At 38.4% G+C, this 12,055-nt stretch overlaps 1 protein-coding gene across 3 annotated transcripts in view; it reads left to right on the forward strand.

Moving 5' to 3' along the window:
- The window catches only part of MYOM1 (myomesin 1), a 155,146-nt gene that overhangs the window by 98,469 nt on the left and 44,622 nt on the right, over positions 1–12,055 (forward strand). For all 3 annotated transcript variants that reach the window (XM_086682558.1, XM_086682559.1, XM_086682557.1), the window contains 3 exons: positions 3,197–3,323; positions 6,459–6,643; positions 9,069–9,183. In XM_086682558.1, the coding sequence (XP_086538684.1) occupies positions 3,197–3,323; positions 6,459–6,643; positions 9,069–9,183 (427 nt within the window). The remainder of the gene's footprint in view (positions 1–3,196; positions 3,324–6,458; positions 6,644–9,068; positions 9,184–12,055) is intronic.

Here is a 12,055-nt window from a genome sequence, read left to right on the forward strand (position 1 = left end):
GTTGTCTTTTTTTGAATCCAAAAGTATTGTTATTATTGTTTTATCTCAATAATTATTTAGATTTATCTACATATTTTACATTTTATTTGATTTTATATCTTTGGCCTTCCATTTGAGATTACTTTCCTTTTGTCTAAATTAAATAGTTTAGAATGTTCTTTAGTGAGGGTATTCTGAAGATACATACTCTTCACGTTTATCTGAAAATAACTTTATTTTCATTCTTCAAAAAATTTTTTCTGAATAAAACATTATATAATAGTAGTTCTTTTCTTTCACACTTTAAAGGTATAATTTCACTGTCTTTTGGCTCATTGTTGCCACTGACATGTCAGCTCTTATTTTTATTTTTTTAAGATTTTTTTAAAAAGTAATCTGTGTACTCAATGTGGGGTTTAAATTTATAACCCCAAGTTCAGGAGACACATGCTCTACCAACTGAGCCAGCCAGGCACCTCAACATGTCAGCTTTTAGTCTGTTTGCTCATTGGAAGATTATTTGTCTTTTCTCTTAGACAACTTTTAATATTTTCACTGACTCTTTGGTGTGCTACAGTTGAAGTAGTATGTGTCTAGGTATAGGTTTTTAACAATGTCTCTTCCAAGGATTGTGACAGGAGGAGGATTTTTAACCTGTGGGTTGGATTTTTTCAGGAAGATCTTTCTGGAAAACTCTAAGCCACTATCTCCTAAAATATTGTTGCTGCTCCCTTCTCTCCCCTCTTCTCCTGAAGCTCTAGTTAACATGCATTTGGCGTTCTCATTCTATCTTCCACGTCTATTAATCGCTCTTCTCTCTTTCCCATCTTTGTGTCTTTCTCCACTGTGGTCTGTGTAATTTCTTATAACTTTCTATTAGTTTACAAAGTTGCTCTTCTTTTCATCTGATTTCCTGTTAATCACATCCCGTTATTTTTTTCTTATTGTATTTTCCCTTTCATAAGTCATATTTTACAAAATATTTTATAGTTTGCTCTCTCCTGCAGATATTTTAAATTTGTATTTTATATTTAAAACATAGTAACCATAGCTGTTTTTCTAATCTATGTCAGATGATTACATCATCTAATATCTTTGCAGGTCTATATCTGTTATCACTGGTTTTGTTGTCTTGCTCATGGTATCTTGTTTTCTATGCTTGGTTATCCTTGATTATGTGATGCTCATTGTCCTTAAAATATTACTTGCATTAATAATTTGAGGTTTAGCATGAAGGCATCTTTCTCTGGAGAAAATATGTATTTGCTTTTGCAAAGTACCTGGGGATACCCCATGTTCAGTGTTTTCTTAAATCAAGTATAAGGCTTTAATTTTTTGGACAGTCAAGCAATGTGAATTTACACTGTATGAAGGCAGAATGATTTCTAATTCAACTTTATCCCAAAGAGTAAAACCCTTTGGGGTTCCAGCTTAATTGTAGAGGGTTCCCTTTTATTATCTCCTTTTTGGTTTCGCTCTAGGCTTTGATTTCTGAGTCCCTCTACTTGTCAGATAATCAAAACCAAAGGTCAAAAAAAAATTTTTATTGGCCAGTTCCCCAAAGTAAAAGCCACTTCGATGTTTCATTTATCTCTCTTTGTTCCCTATTTCCCTTTATGCTGGCCTGATAATTCTGTAACATCTTGACACTAATTTGATGCTTTTGAGAAGATTTTTAAAAGATATTTTTATCTAGTGTTTTTTAATTTTTTAGCAGGGTGATTAATCTCTATAGCCTAGTTCACCATTGCCAGAAATAGAAGTCCCATGCCACAGTATTTCACCTAAGCCTAGAATGACCAACTTTTCCAGTTTGCCTAGGACTCTCCTAGTTTCAGCACTAAACTGCCTACATCCTTAGAAACCCCATAATCCAGGAAAATTGGACTAGTTGTTCACACAAACGGAGCCCCAGAACAGCTGGTACCTGAATAAAGTGCTTTTAGATCCAAGTTATCTACATGATAGTTTCCTCTTAATTAACAAGATTTCCCCTTCTTAAAGGGAGTGTATGTATGTGTGTGTGAATCAAAAAGGGAGTTTGTATTATTCTGTTACCAAAACATATAGCCATTGTATTCTACTTGTACCCTAAATAACTGGCAATACACCCTCTTGCAGATGAACTTATGACTTCATGATCAAATCAGGAGTAGACTGGATCAGAGATATATATTTGTCTTGTGTAGTCTTAAGTCATACAATGGGTAAACTTTGTTAACTCAGGTGTTTACATCAATACCTCCATTTATTAAGTATTTTTAGTGCTCAAAGGATTGTTCATAGTCCATGGCTTTTTTTTCACACTAGTATATTCTGTCATTTCTATTTTGCAAATGTTTTCACCTTTCTTATTTTATCACATATATGTACAACAACCCAATTTCTTCTGACGGATATAGAAAATATTAGGTCTCTCAGTAAGGAGCACAAAAACAACAAGATTGTAAATATTTTGATTCCTAGTTTAGAATTCTCTTAATTTTTGTCTGTACAAGCATTAATTTTCTATTGCTGCATAGCAAATTACCACACACTTTGTGACTTGAAAAGACTCACATTTGTTATATTGCAGTGTCTGCAAGTCAGGAGTCTACATATGGCTCAGATGGGGCTTCTGCTCCCCGTCTCACAAAGTTTTAATCTAGGTGTCACCTGGGCTCATTTGCATCTGGAGCTGAGTTCCTCTTGCAAATTGATTCAATTGCTGGCAGAATTCAGTTCCTTCAGCTCTGAGGCTGGGGCCCTCTGCTCCTACAGACTGCCCTTCTCCAAATGTGAGTGGCTAGGCATTTCTCAACCTGACATTTGCTTCTTCCAGGCCATCAGGAGAGTGTTCTCATTAAGAAAGTCCCAAACCCCATTTTAAGAGCTTTCATCTGATTAAATCAGGCCTACCCAGGATCATCTCCCTTTAGATGAACTCAAAAATAAACTAAGTAGAGACCTTGATTACATCTATAATATCCCTCCTCCTTTTCCATATGATGGAACAACAATCATGGGACTGATATTCCAATACCTTTGCCATATTCTCTTGGTTTGAAGCAGGTGACAGGCTTCACCCACACTCAAGGGGAGGAGATTACAAAAGGGTATGACTCATTGGGGGTCACCTCAGGGTGTATCCAGTGCAGGAGGTAAGTAAATAAAATATTGAACAACTTTAAAAAACAAACATGAATCAACATCCACTCTCTGTGATGTTGTGTTGCAGATTAGCAACTTGAAGGAAAACATGGTGTATCAGTTCCAAGTGGCAGCCATGAACATTGCTGGGTTGGGAGTGCCCTCAGCAGTAAGTGCATGCTTCAAATGTGAAGAGTGGACCATTGCTGTTCCAGGTAAACTATATTAACCGTATCTCAGCAGTGAGGCTTGGGGTTTCTTCCAAAAGAAACTACAACTTGGAACTACATTTAAGTGCTATATAAACAACTCCTAAGGGAAAAGAATTCTCTTGACCCCTTATGTTTAGTTAAAATATTGTTATAATCCTATTTAATAATAGGTACCTATATAAAATAAAGTATAATTTCTTGTGCTTGTATTCCAAATACATCTGAGAGCCCTCATAGTTATCCCTCTGCTTGGAATAGGATTAACAGAAGCACAAAATAGGAGTGCCACATGATCATTGAAAAGGAATTCTGGGGGCGCCTGGGTGGCTCAGTCGGTTAAGTGGCCGACTTCGGCTCAGGTCATGATCTCGCGGTCCGTGAGTTCGAGCCCCGTGTCGGGCTCTGTGCTGACCGCTCAGAGCCTGGAACCTGTTTCAGATTCTGTGTCTCCCTCTCTCTCTGACCCTCCCCCGTTCATGCTCTGTCTCTCTCTGTCTCAACAATATATAAACGGTAAAAAATTTTTTTTTTAAAGAAGAAAATTCTGATTTTTTACTTGTGCTTCTTAAAGACCGCTGAAGGCCATCCAATTCATATCCCCCAACAAAGTATCTCAGAAACTTCTTCCTGCACTCCCTAATTCTCATGCATTCTCCCACTGCACTGAAACCTTTCATTTGTCAACCTGCTCAAAATCTCTCTCTCCGGGCTCAGCCAATATGTCTCCTCTTCCTTGGTGTCTCTCTCCTCCCTTGCTGCCAGCTCTTTGTTATGTCATGTAGGTGGACTTAACATGCCTGCCTAGGACTTAAGCCATAGACTTTCTCCACTTATCTCTCTTCACTTCTCCAGTCCTTTTGCTCTCTCTACACCTTTGTCCCAACTCTGCATCATAACAAAGGTACTGGTACCTGGCTGGAAGTAGTCTCTTTTGGAGGTTGCCATTGTGAGTAGTTGGCTGAACAGGGAAGAAAATGGAAGAAGGCAGAAACATTTACCTATGCTTTTAAAAACTCATACAGCTACAACACTGACCAAATTAAAAAATTGAATACAAACAAATGTATGAAGCCATTAGGTTTCAAACTAACAATGTTAATGTATTTGGTAGATGATTTCATTTTGCTTCCAACAGTACTAACTTCAGAGATCCAGTAAGTGCCACAGGATGACTAGATTCTCCCACTTGGCTTTAATATTCAACATATGTAATAACTGGTATAGCACCAGTATTGACCACATTAGAACACAAGGCCACACTGGAACACATTGGGTGGATCCAGCTTTGTCCTTAATGCCACCCTCTTCCTCTATTTGAAATCCTAGTGCCCTTGAAGAACCATCATTTTGCCTTCACTTAGTGAGTGTTTATCTGCATGACTTCTCTATCAAGTGTGAATAAAAAATTACAAGAGGAACCCAAGAGAAGCTCAAGCACTCACTCAACTTCAGTAAATATAAGACGCAAACATGCTGCCTTTCCTTGTACCTCCACTAAGCCGGTTGATATTTCTTAAGCTCCTTCTGTCACCTACATGAAAGCGGATCTGTTTTTTTTTAATTCTGTAATTCCTGAATAAAGTTAAAACATGAGTGACCAGAGACTATGAAATTCTGAGCAGGCCTGTGGGAAATGTTTGATTCAAAGAGATATAGTTAGCAAAAGAGGTTGCAGGGTGAGTGCTAAGTGTTTGGATGCCTCATTGGGTTCCAAGGATGACACAAGAAAATGGTTTAGGGGCGCCTGGGTGGCTCAGTCGATTGAGCGTCCAACTCCGGCTCAAGTCATGATCTCACAGTTCGTGGGTTCGAGCCCCGCATCAGGCTCTGTGCTGACCGCTTACTCAGAGCCTGGAGCCTGCTTCGGATTCTGTGTCTCTCTCTGCCCCTCCCCCACTCATGCTTTGTCTCACTCTGTTTCTCAAAAAAAATAAATAAATGTAAAAAAAATTTTTTTAAATAATAAATAAAAAAATAAAAAAAAATAAAATAGTTTAAAAGCCCTTTGCAAAACAGAACATGACACACTAGTATAAGGTATTGATGTTAATATTTAAATCTATCACCACATTATTTAAACCTCTTACCTTGTCAGAAGGCAAGGCTGACACAGTTCTGTGACTGTTAAGCCAAGGTGCAGGACCCAACAAATATTGAGCTATCAATTGCAAACTGCCAAGGCACAGCATGGTAGAGTCTGTGTGTGTAGCTGGCTTTTTAGGGCACTGTGGGTCAGTTCAGGGGATTTTAATTGATTGATTAGGAATCAATTAAATTTTTTTTTAAAGGACAGGAAAAAAGAAAATATATCATCTACAAATATCACCAGCTAGCTGGTGGTCATGGAAAGATGTAGGAAATCACTTAGTAGTTTGGACTCTCCCAAGAGTGCAAAGAGCACATGGACAGGGAGAACATTTTTCTCTCTTCCTGAACAGGTGGATCAAGTTATTTGGCTTCTCTGAGCTTTCTGTTAATTGTCTTAAGGATGAATGGGATAAATAAATAAGTATCTAGCAGTGTTTAGCACAGATTCAGGGCTCACGGGATTGATTGTATCTGTTTTGATGAAAGTTCTTTGTAAACTGTAATGGTAGTTTGGTTTAAGTCCTAGATGGGATATATGCTTTATGGGAAAGATTTCCCTCCAGAGGGGAGCTCTTTGGTAATATATTCCTTTTTCCTATAAAAGAAATATCACTATATATATTCACATGCCATCAAATAGAGTTGCTTTTTTCCTCCTTATTTGAGATTTAGGAAAAGTTTCAGATTACCATAGAAAAATAATCTGAAATTGAATCTGCAACCACGTTAAAGTGTTCTGATGAAAGGTGAGGACCACACGGCCAAGGACACCCTGAAGGCAAATTTTCATCCAGCCTCTGAGGGGCACCTTGAACTGGCCCCTAACCACCTACTGCTCATAAAGGGACTGAGTGGGTTGATGTAGAGCCATTGAGTAAACTTGATCTGAAATGACCACAAAATACCTATTTCTAAAGGAATGGTAGATTTTACAAAAGAAAAACACTGGATTCAGCTTTAAGACTTTAAATGTGGTTCTAGATTTACACGTATTTGAATGTTTTCATATACATCATGATTTTTATGTATTGGTCTCTTTCTCTTTCTCAGGACCCCCACACAGTGTCAAGTGTAGTGAAGTCAGGAAAACCTCCCTAGTTCTGCAGTGGAGGCCTCCGATCCACTCTGGAAGGACTCCAGTCACTGGTTACTTTGTGGACTTGAAGGAGGCCAGTGCCAAAGATGACCAATGGCGAGGACTCAATGAGGCAGCTATTAAAAACACGTACCTGAGGGTAAGAGTGTGCTCATATTTTGAGAAACACTTTTTTGTTTTAAAGAAGAAATGCTCCTCTAATGGTATTAACTTTAAAATTAGCAAGATAGAATACAACATTTCTGCTTTGGTCTGTTTCATATATTGGGCTCCTGGTAAGTTTCCATTTGGCAGTGGTTGGGGTTGGGGGCAGTTTCTGATGCTTAAAGCAATTTGGTTCTATTTAACCTGAATCCCTTAGCCTACCTCTGGAAAACATCCACAAGCTCCCTTCTCCCTCTTCTTTCCTTCCTTGCCTATACTTACCTACCTCACATTTTTGTTACTTGCAGTCTTAGAAAGGTGACTTTCACATTTCCACCTCTGATTTTTTTTTTCTTTTTTTTTTTGAGGATAGTTTTTGCTTTGAGTGTGCTATTTTCCTAGTGTTCATGCCGGCAAGTGTTTACCTGTGGATTCCTTTGGGTCATGCTGTGTCTCACTTCACAGGCTTCCTCATGCTTGTGTCACATGAGCTGTCAGAGGCCAGTGGAATGATTTCACTCAACTCTTGACCTAATCCTCACCCTTATCTGTGCCTTTGCCTTCCAGATTCCTTTAAAGTGCTCTAACTGAACAAATTCCTAACTTCATCTACCAAAGACTGTTCTACTAAAGCCACTGAATCTCACTTGTACCAAATGGATATCTTCAAAGAATGTTTTCCCCTATGTCACCCTTGGCACCTGGAGACCCTGAATCCATACTAGGGCTTCAGAAACTGTGGGGCGTATGATTCTAGCTCTTATTACTTAGGATGAAGGGTAGCTTCACCATAGTCATATAGAAATACCTGTTGGCAGAATAAGCCATTGCCTAGATGGTGGACCTTGGAAGATATTCAGAGTATGCCTGCTCTAAAAGATCTCTACCATTGACCTGCCTCTGTGGACTAAAGTCCATACCATCTATCAGCCACTTTCAAAGGTTAAGGTATCTACTGTCCCCATAAAAAAATATAAATATATCTTCCAAGAGAGATGACCTTTAAATGTGACATCTTAGCATATGCCAGTGAGTTCCCCAGCCCCTTACAAAACCTTGAGGAGGTAGGCAAGGTCACATTTCATGGGGAAGAGAAAAGGTAAAGGAAGGGCAGGAAGGTAGCATGCTGTTTGGTTCTTCAAATGAGTCAGAAGGCCAAAGGGTAGTGTAAAATGAAAGTCAGACACATCCTGGATGGTGGTGGTATGTGTTTATGGCCAGGATTATCTCCACCTCCCCAGTTTGCACAGCACTGGATCCCAAGTGCTGAAGTTGGACTTGACTCAGGTGAAGCAAAACAAGGATGAGAAGCCAAGCAAAGGGGATCAAACGCCCAGAAAAAAAGGGGGGAGGGGCAGAAAGAAAAAATAATAGAGTTTAAACCTATCAAAGAATGGTTAAGTTCACTCATTTAAAAAAACAAAAAGTAGAAAGGCAAATATAGGAGAGAGAGAGAGAGAGAGAGAGAGAGAGAGAGAGAGAGAGAGAGAGATTGACTTGATATAAAATGAATGTGCCTCACAACCCGGGAAGTGAATGTTCTGTGAGGAAATTATCTTAGAGTTTGTCCACAGTTTCTAAAGTGAAAATAGAATTATTGACTTTTCTGATTATAAAGCTGACACAGGCTCACAATGAAAAATCCAAACAATATAGACATAAAAAAGTAGAGATGTCCTGTAATCTCCATACCCATTGAGATGTAGATTCACTCTTCCAGATATTTTATATTCAGAAAATTTTCAAGTCTGAACTGGAGAAAAAAATATACATGTTAAAAAGTTTAATCTGGGGTGTCTGAGTGGCTCAGTTACGTGTCTGACTCTTGATCTCAGCTCAGGTTGTGATCTCATGGTTCGTGAGGTTAAGACCCACATTGGGCTCTGGACTGACAGTGCAGAACCTGCTTGGGATTCTCTCTCCCTTACTCTCTCTGTGCCCCTCCCCTGCTAGTGCTCACTTTTTCTCTCAAAACTGAAATAAACACTTTAAAAAATTTTATTTAATGTTTATTTTCAAGAGAGACAGAGACAGAGACAGAGAACGAGCAGGGAGGGGGCAGAGAGGGAGACACAGAATCTGAAGTGGGCTCCAGGCTTCAAAGCTGACAATACAGAGCCCGACACGGGGCTCAAACCTACAAACCGGGAGACCATGACCTGAGCCAAAGTCAGACGCCCAACCAAGTGAGCCATCCAGGCACCCCAATAAAATAAACATTTAAAAAAATAAAAATTAATAAATAAAAAGTTTAACCTGAAAAAAAAAAAGTTTAATCTGGTCAATTTCAGTATGGATGGGAGATATAGTTCCACGAATGGGAGAATTTGGGCTACACAACTAAATTGTATTTACAGAGGAAGAGCACTTCTGTTTAAATGACACAGAACACCCATCACTTCTGTACCTGCTTCTTCCAGGTGCAAGGCCTCAAGGAGGGTGCCAGCTACGTGTTCCGTGTCCGAGCCATAAATCAGGTGGGTGTTGGCAAGCCGTCTGACCTTGCTGGGCCTGTTGTGGCAGAAACCCGTCCAGGTAGGCTTTTACTTTTTTTAAAATTAAAGTTAATCTCATCTTTGTAAGATACCAAAGTAACATTCAACCTTACTTTCTATGTTTTTCCTAATTTTTAAAATTATCAACATATGCCAGCTGAATAGTTGATAAGTTTGGCTTTCAGACATGGGTCATTTATTGCATCAAAGGTGCTCTCAGGGTAGGGGTAAGCCAGGTTTGAAATGATCCAGGGCTATTCTGGTCTACACCTATAAACAAGGAAGTTCTTGATCAAATTATGCGTCCTGGACCGACTGTTTCAAGTATACATTCCTATGGCATTATTCCTTGGCCATTAAGTCCTGTAAGAGTAATTTGCCCAGTCATAGGAGAAGCTGGAACAGCCCAGTGAGCAAGCATGATTCTTAAACAAAAGCAGAATTTATATAATTGTAACTATTATGTTAAGCCAGGGGTCAGTGAATGCTTTCTGTGAAGGGCCAGATAGTAAATATTTTCAGCTCTGTGGCCATATGGTCCCTGTCACAATACTCAACTCTGCCATGGCATAAAAGCAGCCATAGATAATACATAAACTCATGTGCATGGCTGTGTTCTAATAAAATTTTATTGTGCCAGTTATGTGCATTATATATTACATGTATTATGAAATTTAAATTTTAAATAATTTTCACATGTCTTGAAATATTGTCTTTTGATTTTTTTCAACTGTTTAAAAATGTAAAAACCATTCTTAGCTTGCAGACCATACAAAAGGAGGCAATGGGACAAATTTAGCCTACAGGCCGCATTTTGCTGACCCCTGGATTAAACCAACAGCAGTTTTAACTGGATGATCTATAGAGTGGAGGCGCTTTCACTTCCCAGTTTCAAGAAACACCATGATTAGACTAGAGAAGATAGTCTTCCCCTTTATTATGTAAACAAATTTTACAATGTTTACTGTGCAAATAACTTCAGATTATTACATTATTATTATTTAGTCATTTAATCTCTATTACTTTTCAAAGTTATTATATATTTCAGTTCATAGAAGTTACATAAAAGGAAGCACTGTAATATGCAGTGTAGGGAATATCGTCAATAATTTTGTATATTTTGTATAGTAACAGATGGTAACTAGGCCTATTGAGGTGATCACTTCTTAAGGCATGAGAATATTGAATCACTGTGTTGTACACCTGAAATTAACATGATATTGTGCCAATAAATCAATAAATATATTTTTAAAATGAAGCACCTGGGTGACTCAGTCAGTTAAGCGTCTGACTCTTGATTTCAGCTCAGGTCATAATCTCGTGGTTGATGAGACTGAGCCCCGTGTTGGGCTCACGTTGACAGGATGGAGCCTGCTTATGATTCTCTCTCCCTCTTTCTCTGCCCCTTTCCTGCTTGCACTCTCCCTCTCTCTCTCTCAAAATAAATAAACATTAAGGAAAATTTTTTTAAACATTGGAAATGAAAGAGGATAAAAAAGTATTAACCAGTTATTTTCAGATTAAAATAAAGGCTGGGTATGTAATGTAATATTTATTTTTACGACAAGGAAAGAAAGTAAACATAGAAACCTTTGATCTCACTACAAGTTACTTGAAAAGTATACCAAAAGTATACTTTTAGGAAATATCTACCCCTGTCATCCTATCACTTCATAACCTGCTTTCAACTACTCTTATAACTACCCTCTAAGACTGGGGTGTGAAAGTGACCTTATACACAAGTGTGCAAGTTGTCTGGAGAGAGTGCCACACCTCATATAAGTACCTTTTAGAAAATCCCATAAGAAAATAGGAAAATGCTAGAAACACACATAAAAGGCAACACACGAAGACACCAGGATATATATTCCTGTAGGAATCAGACTCTGCAGTTGCCCACTGTAAGGGAATAGAAAATGCCAAATGGCCAACATGCAAAAGGATCCAACTGCAGACCCTTGTAAGAACAACATTTAGGTTACCATGAAGGTGAACTCTTAACCTAGTCATTGATAAGTTAAAAGCACCCTGGAAGCAGTGGATTCCAAATCAGATTAACTGAAGGAAGGTTAAATTGATTTTTTATTTTCACATCAATAGCCTCAGAATAGCAGATGGCCTGGCCTGACATTAACAAAGCTATCACTATGGAAATATTACCACCAGAGAATGATCTTCTGGTGAGTTCCTGGGTGAAGAGTTTTGTTTCACTGATTTGTAATAAAGCAACACAAGTCATTTTGGGGGCCCATTCCATTCTCAGAATATAACTACAAAGAGCAGTTGCAGACACTGATCCACTAAACAGCACCAGATTAAGCCATTCTCTGGCTCACAGCTTAGGACAAAATCCTACGATGCACAATGTCAAAGTGCTTCACCATGAAGAAGCCCCAAAACCAGGAGACACTTGGACTTGTTCATATGCAACAGGCACATTCATTCTTGGAATATAGATTTCTTCAGCACCTACAATTAATCAGGTGCTGCATGGGCAGCAGGAGTAGAGGAATATGATATCATCATTGTATACTGGGCTTACAATCTAGTGGAAAACCCAGACTTTACACCATGGTGTGAGATGACAGCTATGACACATTCATAAAGTATTTGTCATACCTGAACAGGCTATAAACTGGGTTTCATAACTCCCTGTAAACACGTATGTGTAGTGTAAGGTTGTCTATATTTAATAATTTTGTTAAATACCAGTATTTTATTTTTACCCAGATATTTATTTTATGTTAGAATGGATAGGGCAGGGGTGGGAAGGCATGTTATCAATTTCAAGATTTGGAATGTGTAATTTGGATTGCTATTTCAGAAGAACAGCTTCTTTTGGAATGCATTATTAAAATTTCAGCTAGAAAATAAAGCTTATCATGTAACAGCAAACCTCAAATACATCTAAC

This window comes from Puma concolor, chromosome D3 (genome assembly GCF_028749965.1).
Source record: "Puma concolor isolate L17-30 chromosome D3, mPumCon1.1.hap2, whole genome shotgun sequence".
NCBI lineage: Eukaryota > Metazoa > Chordata > Mammalia > Carnivora > Felidae > Puma > Puma concolor.